We start from the raw sequence: 16237 nt of genomic DNA on the forward strand, positions 1-16237 counted from the left end.
GATTTGTGTTTTATCAGTGGAAGTCAAAATTAAACATTGCATTGTATAAAGCATTGATTGTAGCTGATTCAACTATAATCATGGACAAAGGAAGATAACTCCAATAAAAAAATTACTTGATATTTAGAAGAAAATAAAAATTTTGAAATTTTTCCATTTCTTTAGGGGCATTACTCTAGAATGGTTAAAGTGACGCCACCAAAATTCAAACTTGATCTGTGTTTTGTGGTAATAAGCATTGTGTATAAGTTTCATAACATTTGGTTGAGGCAAACTAAAATTAGAGAACGGAAATGAAAAATTCAGCAATTTTTCCATTTGTAAAGGGGCATAACTCTAGACCGGTAAAAGTGACGCCACCAAAATTCAAACTTGATCTGTGTTTTGTGGTAATAAGCATTGTGCATAAGTTTCATAACATTTGGTTGAGGCAAACTAAAGTTAGAGAACGGAAACCAATTTTGGGACATACGTAGGTACAGACGGACAAGGGTAAAACTTAATGCCCCCTCTGATACGGCTGGGGCATAATAAAGTGTAACAAAAGAACCTAGCATCATATTGCTAGTAGCGCCAGTAGCATTGTTTGGTGAATTTGTGCTTCTTTTTTTTAGTTTGGCTAATGGACAAAAAATGTTTGGTTCAAATCTTAATAAAATGCTTTTATCTCCCTATTACTTACATTGTTCGTAGAATGGATACTACTTTGACAATTCCTTGTACATGAGAGTTGTCTGTCAAATCTTTATTTCACAAAGAATGAATTGCATAACAATGAACTGAGCTCAAAGCAAAGCACTTTAATAATACACTTAGACAATGAGCTCAATCCAGTGATATACTTTGTACTACAGGTCCTTCATGAACATCCTACTGGCCAAAACCATATCTCACAAACATGCCATACTACATGGTTGGATCAGAAGTCCTGAAAAAGACATGAACTTTATTAACATATTTTAAGTATATACACCGGTTAAAACTTTCACAAATTTGTGGTAAAATTATTCAGTATCTAGCAACTATCAATCGCTTCATGCACAAATTGATATAGGTTGAGTACCCCTCTGTCAGAAATAAGAACATACCTCCACCTAATTTTAGTTAACTGATGAAGAAACATTCAAAACTATAAAATGTTATCTAATAGACTAGCTGCAATGAAATCCCAGTTTTCTAAAATGGTAGGTGGAACCTAAAACTCAAAAGATTTTAAACTATGCATTTTAAATATTGCAAATATACATGCAATAATAATTCTCAAAAATTCGCTATAATTTTCCTCATTTTGTCTTTTGTTCGAGACTGTATATTGACCTCTAGATGTCTTTCAATTACATCCAGTTTGGCGTGGGTTGATGTTTGATTGTTGTACATGTTATATATAGACGTGGGATTTGTTTATATAAATTAGGCGTGAAATAATTTTGGTTAACTGAAATCCTTTAACTTACTTCCAAATTATTTGGTTAACTGAAATCCTTTAACTTACTTCCAAATTAATGTTAATACTGAGGGAAAAAATTACATTGCTAAATAACCACTTTAAAACACATGCAAACTTTTGGAGAGGAAGGCATAATGCATGTAACATCTATTAGATCTTTTTTAAACCATTCTAAACTACTGATAAGTGATAAAGTTTGTTAACTGTTACTTACCTTCAAAAAGGGGGTTGCATTCACTTTACTACATATACATATAAATATAATCAACAATACTGAGTGCAACACCTATGATAAATAGAGGATTGTTTTGTAAGAATAGTTGCTGAAATAAGCAGGCAATATTCAAAGTAGAATAAAAAATATTACAGGACTGTGTTTTAAAGTAATATGCATTGTGCAGGGCTCACGTTACCATGCTACTGGGGCGACAAAGTCGCTTTCCCGGTCGCCACTTCGTTTTGACCGACCTTCAAAAGTGAAATCTAGTCGCCCTGTTGTTTACGATACTCGCTTTCAGTTGCTTTCGTCATCGGCAATATTCAACATTTACCAAGTCGATAAAACAGCAATTTTTCATTTGAAAGTAAAGAAATTCAAAGACGTAAACAATTTATTTTCTTGAGGTTAAAGCATTGATTTTAAAGTTGGTTGCATGTTATTTTCATAAAGACAATTTTTTTATCACTTCTGGTACTTGTTACTCAATTGTAGATCAAATCATTCTAACTTTCGGCAAAATAAGCTTGTTACTTCATTAGAACGTGATGAAATTAAAGATTTCTTGCTGTTGTGCAATACTTAGTAAATCTATCGTCAGACTATAAACAAATAAAGTTCAATTAATTCCCAGTCATATTAGAAATTTATGAAACTGTAAAGGGAGCTTGCATCAATAGATATAAACAATTCACTTAAGTTTCATGAGAATTGCTGACAGCATTTTTGAGCTATTGTCCGAAAACTGGAAAATCACCCCTTTTTTAATGAATAAAACCCCACAACTCAGAAATGTTAAATGTAAAATTTATAAAATTTTAAACGGAGTTTACATCAATATAGATATAAACAATTCACCAAAGTTTCATACGAACTGCTGAAAGCATTTTTGATTTTTGTCCGAAACTGGAAAATCCCCCCTTTTTTCATGAATAAAACCCTGCAACTCAGAAATGTAAAATCTAAAATATATAAAAATCGAAAGGGAACTCATGTCAATAGATATAAGCAATTCACCACAATTTCTTGCAAGTTGGTGAAAGCTTTTATTGTCTGAAAACTGGAAAACCCCCCTTTTTTTAATGAATAAAACCCCACAACTCAGAAACGTAAAATCTAAAATTTATAAAAAAAGAAAGGGAGCTCATGTCAATAGATATAAACAATTCACCAAAGTTTTCTGCAAATTGGTTAAAGCTGTTTTGAGTTAATGTCCTACATGTTGACGACGGACAACGGTATACCATAGTACGTCCCATAAACGGGCGTATAAAAATGACAGGGTGTCATACCACACCAAAACCTTCTGAAAGAAACACTAAAGTTGGCAAACAATTTTTTTTTTTTTTTCATTGACAACCCTGTATAACCTTGCAGCAGTATCGAGTCTACATGCATTACCTTGTATATTTCATGTACATTGAACTTAAAAATATGTGGTCATTGTCAAAGTTAGTTATGTCAGTTATAATTTACACATTTACTGAAACATGCCAGAGAAGTGCATGTACAAACTTTTGAATTTAATCTGCAAACTGGGAAAGCCATCCTTTTTTACGAATAAAATCCCTAAATTTATTAAATTGAAAGGGAGCTTGCATCAATAGATATATATAAACAATTAACCAAAGTTTCATGACAAATAACAACTGCTTAAAACATTTTCGAGTTAATGTCCGAAAACATGGAAATCCCCCTTTTTGAATGAATAAAACCCCTTACATTGTAACTGAATAATGTAAATTCTAAAATTCCAAAACAATCTAAAGGGAGCTCACATCAATACATGAATACAATCCCATATAACTCTGAAACGGGAAACCTAAAATTTATAAAATATCAATTCACAACAGTTTCATGCAAATTGGTGAAAGCGTGGTAGAGTTGGTGAACAAAGCATTTTTAGAGTTAATGGGCGTTAACATGAAAATCCCCCTTTTTTAATGAATAAAACCTCACATTTTGAAAATGTATATTATAAAATTCCTAAAAATCTAAAAGGGAGCTCACGTCAGTAGATATAATCAATTCACCAGAGTTTCATGCAAATTGGTGAAAATATTACTAACTCAGTAATATTTTCACCAATTTGCATGAAACTCAGTGAACAACATGCTAGAAACAGACAGATCAGGGCAGACAGACAGACAAAGGCATACCATAATATTTCTCATGAACAGGCGTATGAAAACTGTAGGGTACCATTCCAGGCCAACACCCTCTGAAGGAAACACTATAAGGGAGCTTCCTTTCCATTTTTATGGAGGAAAAAGGGGGGGGGGGGCTAGGATGAAAATTTTTTGTCCTGCCTTTTTTTTTAGTTCGTGATGTAATCTGTCCTGCCTTTTTATTTTTCACTCTTTTTTGTCCTGCCTTTTTTTCTATTAGTTTATCCCGACTTGTTTACATAAATTGTCATCCTGCCTTTTTTTCATATTTCATCCTAGACCCCCCCTAAAAATCAAATGGTAGCTCCCTAAGTTAGCAAACAAATTATTTTATTTTTACATTGACAAACCTGTTTAACCTTGAAGCAGTATTAAGTTCATGTATTATCCTGCATATTATTACATGTACATTGAACTAAAACAAATTGTGGTCATTGTCAAAATTATAGTTTACAGTTTACTTTTCCAATGCTTTCAATTTAAGATTAGGGCATTTTTGTCATTGGAATTGAGTTTTGTAGTCGGAGATTACTCTAACCTCCAACAACTGTTAAGCAACACCAGCTACATGTAGGGCAGTGGGACTTCAGCTGGTCCCATATCATGATATTTGCCTGTCCGAAGCGGAGGCGACTGGATTCATATAAATCAAGCCTCAATTTATTTATTTTTCTCATCATCTAAGTAAGTTTGATCAACCTGCCACCCGTTATCTTCTCATATTTGAACAGTTTTCACATTGACCCATCAATACTGGCAGTTTAGAGGGTATGAATGCCCTTTGCCGTCAGGCGTCAAACAGTCATTTTCGGTTACCGTTAGCATCAAATTGGTCAACATTTTACCATGATTCGTCAACATATCCTTATTGTGATTTGTCAGAGGTCTCAAATAATTATCGTTACCGTCTATTTTTTTATCGTCTTGAAGAAAGTATTTTATCGTCATGCACAAAAAATTACCGTTAACGTCATTTGGCAGGATTTTTTACCATTATTCGTCATGAAGGTACCCCCATTACCACCCTCATTTTAACTTTCACTTTATAAGAATGTCACATGACCAACATTATGGGAACTGATTTATGCAAATGACCCATATTCCATAGGAAAACATAATCTATATAAATCAAGCCTCAATTAGTTCATTTTTCTCTTCATTAAAGTAAGTTTAATCGACCTGCCACCCGCTATTTTCTCATATTTGGACAGTTTTCACATCGACACATCAATACTGTCATTTTTACTTTAACTTTAAAAGATTGTGACATGACCAACAGAAAAAGTAATTTACAATGCATTTCATGTATGAGAGCTGATTTAAGAAAATGACCCTTATTCAATAGGAAAACATAATCTAACACCTCGTTCATTTATGAGGCAAATAAGCTGAATGGCCGAGTGTGTTCAATTTGAAAATAAAAGAGTTAAAATGCCGGAATCGCAAAAACAGATGTTGGACACCAGAGTAATCTCGGACTATGAGTATGAGTTTTGGGCAATTTGTAAGGGAGGGAGGGTTCAAGGGAAGCAAATGCTCTTTAAATTATGCATGTTTCAAAAATTGGGGAAAAATTACAGAGAGTTGAGTCATTTTTTTTCAGACTTAATTCAAATAATGACTAATGTAGAATTACCTTCTAATTCTATAAAAAAAATTCACAACTACTGAACAGGAACAATCATGGTACTTTTTTACCTATGAAACTACACTATGACATCTGTCGATGATCTGATCTGGAAAACCTACAAACAGACACAGAAATATCATCAAATAGTGAAATAAAAGATTGATTGCACCTTGTATGGATAGTTCCGACACGTGTTACATGGGGAGCCCGTTTGTTTACAAATAATAATGTCACGTGATCACGCACTGACCGTCACAAATTTTTATCACACAATATTACTGTACTTGCACAATTCACAAATGCATAACCCATTTATCTTGCGGACATGCAATGGGAATGTGCACGGTTATCAAAAACTACAAAAATATTGCATGTACAGTTAATGAAGAAGTTATTTCATCAAATAGATAAGATTTTCACTCATGACACAAATCGACTGGGTGTCATCGCCATCGGGGATAATTGATAAATGGGATTAAATTGACCGCCAAGAAGGTGTAGAGAACCACCTCTGGAGAACCTTAACATTAATAAGTAATACTCACCAACATTTCTCTTTAATTTACGCTATTTGCTGTTGGAAAATTTCAGAAAGATGCCGATAAACTTATTCATGATTTGGTGACACAGATTATTTTCTTGTTTCGGCGCGAAATATATTCTTACTCTTAATGCTTGACGTAACAAAATTTGTATAGAATTATATTTAACTAAAGCTCAGTGTAAATATGCAGAAGCATGACAATACATTATTAATAAAATGTGTAAATATTTCTGTAAAAGAACATAATTTTACTTTACCAGTATACTTCACTTAGAATTACATTTGAGCGCAAGAAAATCTCTATGTGAATCGGCTCGGGGTCGAAGTTCAACATTTCAACGGAAATTTTTGCGTGTGCTTGCGTTGCTTTAGATCGATGCCACAGCTTTTCAACCAATCGGGGAATGTTTACTTGGGGCATACATCTATTTTTACTGCAGGTTTCGAATGTTTAAATCGGAATTATAGAAAAATGGAATGTTGTTTGTAGATACAGAACAGACAATGATGAACAATTTTAGCAAAAGATAAATTGGATAGGGGGTCTGTGAATTCACATTATTTGTACAACTCTCCTTACTCTTGGGAAGCGTGTGCTTTACATCGAGGCTTGCGTTGCTTTACATCGAGGCTTTCGTTGCTTTACATCGACGCCATAGTAGTTCAACCAATCGGGGAATGTTTATTTGGGGCATACATCTATTTTTACTGCAGGTTTTGGCATATTTTAATCGAAATTTGAGAAAAATGGAATGATGTTAGGAGATATAAAACAGAAAATGATAAATATTTTTAGCAAAAGATGAATTGGATCGGGGTTCTGTGTATTCACATTATTTGTACAACTCTCCTTACTGATGGCAAAAAATGGAATTTCCGTGACCTAAATGGTTCGCGAAAATTAATATTTTTATATATATATAGTAAAAATCGAACACCCACGTTTTCTATACATCTGGTTATAATACATAAGATTTGAATGAGTTTGACACATTAATGATATTGACGCTTATTGCATAAATAAACAAACTGTAAAACGACAGACACACCTTCGTCAAAATTCCTGACATAGGACAGGGACATAGATAAGTGATAGGAATAAATTACTTTGTGCCGGTCACTTGACCTGTGAATGAAACTGAAATGCTGAAGTTAAAATACACAATAAGTAAATAAAATGAAATGAATTATTATGTCTATAACAGCATCCGATGATGAAGATATACCTGACGAACCACCGCCTGTACCCCCACGATTAGCGAATTCGGATCCAAGAACAAAGACTAAGAAAAAGAAGAAGAGAAAGAAAAATAAGAACAAAATGGACGAACTAGACCAATTGCCAGGTAAAGTAGTTTTTAACCTAAAAACAAGGTTTAAGATAACTAAAAAATATAATATCGCGCAATCAGAATCTGTAAATTTAAAAACTACGACAGGAAGATGGGTAAAACCTGAAAAGAGGAAATATTTGGGATTAACAATCAGCTGCTTAACATATGACTTAAACATTAGGAAATACTATACAAAGCCCGCTTATTGTCTAACTTCCAGTGGTATGCGAATTCATTGCTTTTTCTTTAGATTAACACTTTGATAAACAAAGTTCTGCATTATTATTATTTCATTCTAATTGATACTTCATTAAGATGTAGGGTGCCACATGCATGTGGAACACCTGATATATCCCTCGGTTATCATGGGGATCATGTGGAGCACCTGATATATCCCACGGTTATCATGGGGCTCATGTGGAGCACCTGATATATCCCACGGTTATCATGGGGCTCTTGTCGTCAATCTTAGTTTTTTGTAGTGTGATGTAGACTTGTGTTTGTGTTTTCGTCGTCTATCATGGTTTTGTCGGTTTTTCTTCAACATATGAATTTTAATCGTTCTTTTAGTTTCCTTTTGGTTTAAATTTTATTCACCGAAACTGAGCTGAATAGTATTCGATGTAGTTTAAACTTATCTCTTTAAATATGTATCAGCGAATGACATAACATAAAGGAAAGATGTAAAACAGGTTAACTCATTTGGGTGAAAGAAACTGTTTTATTGCATTATGTTTCACTGTAAATAATAGCCAACACTTCCAAAACTGAGCACTGTCAGATTTACATTTTTTTTGATAACTTGCAGATATATCAAAAGTTACTGTTTCTCGGACTGAGAGTGCAGCAAAACAGCAGGCAGATGCCATATCTGTGAGTATAATCAATGTGTACGACACGCGTTGACTGTCATCAGGTATTCTCGATATACAAACTCGGGTAAACAGATACCTAAATTTTGAATTCATCATTATGAAGAAAAACCTTAACAAGACATCTATAAAGAAAAAAGATTCAAAAGATACCAAGGGTATAAAAAAAGTAGAAGAAAAACAGACGATATAAAGGCTAAAAAGAAAAACGATGTAGAGACAATAAACGGTTTAAACAACACTACATAGACAACTGAGCAAACCTAACCCCACCCGACAAAACGATAGATGCTTAGGATGGAACGTAGATCCTACTCCAACTTGCCTGAAGTAATACAACCTTAGGACCTTAGCAGTACAATTGCATAGTTCATTAACCGGAACTCGACAATGAAAGTGTATCAAATATATATATAAAAGAGACAACTGCTATTTGTGTAAAACATAACAGCTTTTAGGTATTCTTTGGGTATTCTACTGACATCTAACCACACAATGTATCCTTAATAGTAATAGCTTAATGAGAATACAAATTATATTTGACACTTCAAATGAAACATTACATTGTATACCGATCGAAGCTCTACAAAACTTTGAAGGGACATAAAAATAAAGATGCAATTCCTAAAATCATTCATGCATGAACATCTTTAAGTGTACTCAAGTCTGGATCCAACTGTAATCCATTTGGTTTACTGAACCTGTCATTTAATATAAATTGTTATAATGTTATTGATTTTACTAGTATTTGATTACGTATATTTGTTTTTGATTGCAGGCAGAAATGAAGAATATGTTCGGAAAGGAGTAAGTCATTATTGTACCTAATCAACCAATCTCCTTTATCATAATTTCATTTGAAAAAAAACTTCTTAGTTTAAACATAAACTTTAGTCTGGATATTCATGATAAAGTTATTAAAATCATATAGACAATTCATTTAAAGTGTGATGATAAAATCTGCAATATAAGGTATGGTTTTTGTATATTTATTGTGTTTTTTATTTGAGTTGTAACTCAGTTTAAGGGAAATTGTTAAAATTGTCCAATACTGAATAACATCAGCACTAACTTTCGGATAAAAAGAATCTAGAAGACAAAAAGTATAACAAAAATAGCGAACTCAAAGATAAATTCAAAAGGGGGAAGTGCATAAAATCTGAATTGATACTAAAAGAGAGGCCAACTATACCAAAGGGACATTCAAACTCATAAGTCGAAAATAAACTAACAACGTCATGGTTAAAAAGAAAAAGAACAACAGACAAACAATAGTACACAAAACACAACAAAGAAAACTAAAGACTGAGCAACACGAACCCCACCAAAAACTTGGGGTGATTTCAGGTGCTCCGGAAGGGTAATCACATCCTGCTCCACATGTGACACCCGTCGTGTTGCTCATGTTACTACATACCCAGTAATAAGTCAAATTCAATTCTGTAGGTCACATTCGGGGAAAAGGGGACGGGATTGTAGTAACGACATTTGGAACATATCCGCTATCATCTGTGAAACGGATAGTTCATAACGGTCAACCAACTCGTGATGGCGTCCGTAAAATTTACGAAGGGATGATTTCAACTTCTCCACTTGGAACTCTTTGTTTAATAGCTTCCTTGTGAGCAGTTACTAACAAACATACTATCTATAGTTGCCTAAATCTCCTTCATTTGTATTTTCTGTTGTAAAGTTATTTAATAATCATACCACTTCTCATGTTGTTGATACTAAATATGAATTATAAAAATTACATAAATTATAATTCATATTGAGTATCAACACGACTCATCGGTAAGTTTTGGCAATTGAGCATGATCTACTTACCATTCTGGGACACCTGAAAGCATTCCCTGATTTTGATGAGCTTCGTGTTGCTCAGTCTTAAATTTTCTAGGTAGTGTTTTGTGAACTTTTGTTTGTCTTTTCTTCGTAGTTCTGGTTTTTTTTTTGTCATGACGTTTCTCTTTTTTTGAATTAGGAGTTTGAGATGTACCTTGGTATCTTTTGCCTTCTTTTAAAAGAAAATGTAGATTGTATAAATGGTCAAATACCACAATTAATGATCCTTATTTTCGTTGTGGACGAATATAAGTTATAGTGTATTTTTTCCTAATTTTTTTCTTTCCCTTCATCATTAATTTCTCAATTTTAGTATGATTGAAATGGAAGAAGAGATTTTAGATAAATTTATGGATGTTTCATTTTAACTGTTTAATTACTTGAAGGAGCGGTCAGGTAAGGTGCAAAAAGGTAGCATCCCTTGACTTGTCCATACGGTATGGAGTTGTACAGGCTGGCTAAATTTATGAACTGTATAGCATATTATGTATTTTTTTTAAATGTTGAATTTATTTTGGGACTTGTACATTACACATACAAAATATTTCGCAAAACAAAAACAGGTCCGAAGAACTAATAGGGAAATGAATTATGGTCTATGAACAAGCATCTTTAAACAAGACAAATTGTATTTAAACAGAAAACAAAAAAGCACAGAAGAACCATCCTCGACGAGTCGACAGAAGAAACAATCGAGTGTAGAACAACCCGAAGTTGATGATGTTGATGAGGTAACATAATTTTGTTTATTAACGTGATCTACCTTTGGCCACATGAGCTACTTTTGCGATTAAACATTTTGACTTAGTCAGTTCATGAAAATTAGGGGTGTCTGCTTCGTTTGTAGCACTGGTAGGAGATATATAGCAGATTTGCGATTCATGTTTTAGTTATTGTGTATTTAATAGTGTAATTTCCTATGTGAGTTCCTATATGACATTCTTCAATAATTCTGACCTAATCCTATGGCGGTAGACACTGTACAATTTTAGTTGTTTCTAACTGGAGTTGTCTATATTTGTAGGGCTCAGATAGGTTGATTTCTAGTAGTATCATATGGACAATATCTGTTGGAACTCCTGAAAATGTCATCAAATTAAATTCTGCATCTTTTAATTTTGTTATTATTTCATATTTAAAGACCAGCTGATAGCAAATGACACACAATTGTCTTTTATTATGCAGTTTTATTGGGTGAATATATTTAATGCAGCCGGTGTCGGCTTGGTATTGTTTAACCTACTAAGTATTTCAAAAGTTGTTTTCCTGCATATAATATACTCTTTCAAAACATATTCTTGTTTGGAATCTTTAAGAAAATCGTTAGTTAATATCCAACGCAGATGAAAGAAGTGAGCAATAAGAGATCGATAGTTTTAAAGAGACAGAGACTAAATATGCAAAAAAAATTAAAGTGAAATAAGGGATACCCCTTAATAAGGTCTGCTTCATAGCTTGGTCTTTTCCTTGATATTTACACAGATGGACGCCTTCAAACTAGAGACTATGACAACGTGGTGATTTCAGCTTTCCTTATTGTCCACATCTAATTTCTCTGCAGTAACATACCATTTATCCCATCGTTGGCCGTTAGCATATCTCAGTTTGAACATAATGTTGGTGCAAGTTCAGTTTATATGAACTTTATTTACAAGAGGTTGTCCCTGACATATAAAGTGCTCCGACTGGATTATAAGGAAGAACGACTGAAATCGACAATAAATAATTTTACGATCACCATCAAGACCAATACGATGTGTCTGTGTCTCAACTCACTAGCAACATGTTTAAGCTGTACTAGATTCATAGATGCCAGAATATTCGTCTGATCTGTTAATTTATCGACTGCCTGTATGAAATGTGACGCCTGGAAATCACACGGAAACCAGGCGTAAACTTCATATCTAAACCTGGCGTCATTGCAATATGAAGAGAATGCACTGTCCATGGAAGCGTCAACCAGGCGGAAACCAGGCGGAAACCAAGCGTAAATGAGGCGGAATCCAGGCGTTAAATTAGGCGTAATATTTAAATGAGTACGCCTAGTCAACAGAAAAACCAGGCGTAATATGCAAATGAGTACGTCTGGTCAAAAGAAATTTGGGCGTAATATTCTTACATAGTACTACACCTAATTGTAAAACCCGTACGAAGTTTTGGGGAGTATTACGCCTGGAAATCTGGCGTAAACCAGGCGTAAGTTGTAGTTACGTGTCTAGATCCAGGCGTACAAGTGCAGGAAACGTAAATTCATTCGTAGATAACAGTGTTCAACTTGGCGTAAATTAAAATAAACCAGGCGTAAAGTGTTGAAGGCGTAAATATTGACTCCCAGAATGCTTTATTTCAAAGGATCATGGGATTTTTTTTTTAATTTGGCTCTCTGGTATTATCTTGTAAGAGTTGGACTTATGGCAGCTTAATATATTCATGTGCTGTTTATCTTTTGTGTTTAAAAGAACAATTTGAAATTGAACTAACACAATTATAATATTGATGGTCAATTAATTTAAACATTGGAATGAATGAAATAATAACATGGAAATACTTTTGTATAAGTAATAACTTAGATATTCTGTACTTAGTATTGTTTTTAGCAGTTTAATTCTAGAAATCCTCAGCATGTTCACTTACAGTCACTATATAATTAAGTTATCTTGTTTATAAGTTTACGAATGTTGCTTACAATTTCTTATTTACATAAAACTTGAAATATAAACCATTGAAAAAACTACAAGAAAAACATTTGAGCCAGACACAGCTTTAGTGGCTTAAATGATTTTAAATTTTAAATGAGAATTAAAATAAATAATTTGAATCAATTCATTCATTGTCATGTGTCATTAATTGTAATTTGAACTAAAACATAACTAGTGGATTGCATACTCTAATTTCACTTATTTCGCCTCAAAACTTCGTACGGATGTGTCCATTTCCTTATTGTTACTTTTTTACGAAGTGTGCATTCTAATTGTGGATCATGCATGCATAACAAAAGACGCTTATCCTGTCAATGCACCACTTGTAGATCTTTTTGGAGTTCATGCTATTCATTGGTGGCCTTCGGTTGTTTTTCCGCTCTTTGGTCGGGTTGTTATCTCTCTGACACATTCCCCATTTCCATTCTCAATTTTATTCCCTCGGGTGTTGTTATATTACCTGGATGTTTATGTTTTGAATAGATTTATGAGATTTGAACATTAATCGGTGGAAAACTGATACCTCGTATCTAAAAGGGTGCTAAATGCGCATTCGTGATAACCGAGTAGCTGTTTAACTCATATAGAGCAGATTCTTTACCAAAAGTTATATATATATTATTAAGAAATAATTCATGGCAGCCGTAGATGTCTTTTCATTTAACCATGGGTTTGGCATTTATATTCGATTATTTTATCCGGGGCGATTTTGTTTTTATCTAATTTTATTGCATTCTGATGGGTACAAGAAGGCTGAAAACGCCCGGTATTTACATTTGACGTCGGAAGCAAGCATATGACGTCACCTTGTTAAGTTGCCAAAGACGATCACATCATTTCGCGGAATTTTGGTTGTATGAAATTTTACATTGAAAATAATAACTAAAAGTGATTGATTTGTTTATTTTGCATTAGAATAGAGATAACCGTATTGTATTTGAAGCTTGGCCTGCGTAAAACATGGCAAATTTCTGTTGAGTTTACCTGGTCGTATAAATAAGGGGGCGTAGCGCGTAACAGCCAATTTTGTGTACTAATGCGTCTGCGCTAAAAGTAAATATACTGTGATTATACTGGTTGACGATATATAGGTGGTCATATTAGAATATAATCTTTGATGGTATTGATAAAGAATATACTAGTAGCACAATTCCTTTCAAAATATCATATTTTTTTTTTCCAAAAAGGAGGAAGAGGATGAAGATGATGGAGATAAGTATTGGCAATCAATTCATTTTGAAGGAGAAAAGGAGAAGGCTAGCGAGTAAGTGTTACAACCCTTTGAAAACTATTGTCACTAGAATGAATATATTAAGGCAAATACATTCAGTCTGTCTCTTTTTTTACAGAAACAGCGTAGGTTGTTATTATGTATGAACAAAAGAGATAACAACTGTTTTATTGTTGGAATCTATTAGAGGTGGTATCCAAACAGAATCATTTATAGTATCTACAAATAATATTCTCCGATGCTTTCATTTCTATTTTGATTTAAACATATGACGCTTATTTCAGTATACCAAATAAGTATCTTGAACAGATTTTTACCAAGTAGGTTAGAGACAAAATGTTCAGGAAACCAAACAATCTGTGGTTCATTTCATACGTTTTCTGTATAAATATACGGCTAGATAATAAACTATTCTCCAAACGTTTTAATTTTCAGTTCTTCTATAGATAAAGCAACCAATGATTTAATTTTAAGAAATGGGAGTACCGATTTAGTGTTGACGAGAATACATATGATTCTGATTTTCGTGCGAAAGTGTAAGAATTATGGTTAGAGTGTTTTCATTCAGTTACCTACTTTATACATCGCTTGAAGAATTCATACTATCGATGAAAAATTATGTTTCAGTCTACCACGTAAACATACGCACATGTAGTCTTGTATTGTCTATTTTTAGAATTATTCGAGATATTGGCGAAAATGGTGTTTTCTTAGTACGAAAAGGAGATGACGGCGGAAAGGTATTTTATCAACATTATTTGATCTGCTTTTTCTTTTTTTTATAGGGGGGTCAAGCCATCTTCACGATTAAAATGAAAAAGAAGGAAAATTACAAAACCTTTTTTAAACCTTTTTAAGGATAAATAAGCTGGTACTACAAAAATAATAATACCTAAGTTGACAATTATTTGTAATGAAGCGTTTGTCCCATTTTAAAATAAATAGGTTTCGTCCATCTTGAGTTGGCTTTAATAACATTAACGGTGCCAATTTTAACAACACCAGATGTGCATTTCGACAATTAATGTCTCCAGTGATGCTCGATGCCTAAATATTTGAAAATCAAAATCACAATAACAAACGTTAAAGAGATTATAAATTCAAGAAGGACCAAAAGAATAGCCAAATCCAGACAAGGAATAAGAGCTTTAAGATATGAAATGGTACATTGGCAGGTTTAAGATTATTGCAATCTTCGAATAACAAATATAAAAAAGCGAAAATTATAAAAATGGCGGACTTTTTTTTATCGACTGCATATTTATTATTGGGATTTGTAAATTGATATTTTCTTAGACATTCCGTATTCCGTTTGATGGAAAATATGCACCTCTGCTAGCCGACATATTCCTATAAATGTATTCATTTGTAGCATAATATTTAAGAAGAAAAACAAATATCCAAAACAAACATTATCTGACAAAATCCATTACTTTCCCTATCAGAGTTATCAATGATATTTCTCTCAATAATGTTATATATATGTATCCTTAGGATGATAAAATTATGGATACTTTAAAGTCGATTATGACCTGTTTATTAATATATTTTTCTAAGAATTGATGCTAAATTGCAACTAAAAACTATGTTCCATGTTATGTAGATTTCTACAGTGCAATACACTACAACTTAATGATATCTTTACAAATATTGTTGACTCTACTACTATATATCAGACAACACAAAAATTGAATCATAACATTATCTGTTACTTTGTGGAAGCTCCCCACCTACTCACATTTTTTGTTTCATTTTTGCACTTTAACACTTTCAGGTATTAGTAGTTTTTGCAGACAACATGCCAAAAAAATATAAAGTTAATTGTAAGGTAAGTACTTAAACATTGATCATTGATAATGTTTTTGTTATTTGGAGAGAAGTTGGTGCTAATTGGAGATTCTGCACAATTTGTTCACAACTTTTACGATTTTTTAACCTACATATTCTTGTTATAAAATTTGATCTAGCAATATGAATCGCCACATTTTTTTTGAAAAGGGAAATCCATTGGTAAATCATTCATTTAAACATAAATTTGTCCTAAATCATTCATGTAACTATAATTTTGTGGTAAATCATTCATGTTACCATAGATTTGTCAAAGGACATACGGTGACATATAATTGCTTTCATTCGAACCATTTTACTCTTGTGGAAAGTTGTGTCATTGGCATTCATACCACATCTCCTTATTTTCATGGTGTCCCAAACTTCTGAAAAATGCTTTAACACTTTATATCAAAATGATTATAT

The 16237-nt window shown here is 33.0% G+C and overlaps 2 protein-coding genes across 3 annotated transcripts in view; one reads left to right on the forward strand and one right to left on the reverse strand.

Annotated features, from left to right (window-relative positions):
- The window catches only part of LOC127735919 (uncharacterized), a 100483-nt gene that overhangs the window by 41871 nt on the left and 42375 nt on the right, over positions 1 to 16237 (reverse strand). The gene's annotated exons all lie outside the window — the stretch shown is intronic.
- The window catches only part of LOC127735927 (uncharacterized), a 48875-nt gene that overhangs the window by 29070 nt on the left and 3568 nt on the right, over positions 1 to 16237 (forward strand). For both annotated transcript variants that reach the window (XM_052246372.1, XM_052246371.1), the window contains exons 8-14: positions 7212 to 7352; positions 8149 to 8213; positions 8991 to 9019; positions 10695 to 10785; positions 13941 to 14017; positions 14661 to 14724; positions 15759 to 15812. In XM_052246372.1, coding sequence (XP_052102332.1) covers positions 7212 to 7352; positions 8149 to 8213; positions 8991 to 9019; positions 10695 to 10785; positions 13941 to 14017; positions 14661 to 14724; positions 15759 to 15812 — 521 coding nt within the window. The remainder of the gene's footprint in view (positions 1 to 7211; positions 7353 to 8148; positions 8214 to 8990; positions 9020 to 10694; positions 10786 to 13940; positions 14018 to 14660; positions 14725 to 15758; positions 15813 to 16237) is intronic.

This window comes from Mytilus californianus, unplaced genomic scaffold, assembly GCF_021869535.1.
Source record: "Mytilus californianus isolate M0D057914Y unplaced genomic scaffold, xbMytCali1.0.p SCAF_3, whole genome shotgun sequence".
Taxonomy (NCBI): Eukaryota; Metazoa; Mollusca; class Bivalvia; order Mytilida; family Mytilidae; genus Mytilus; species Mytilus californianus.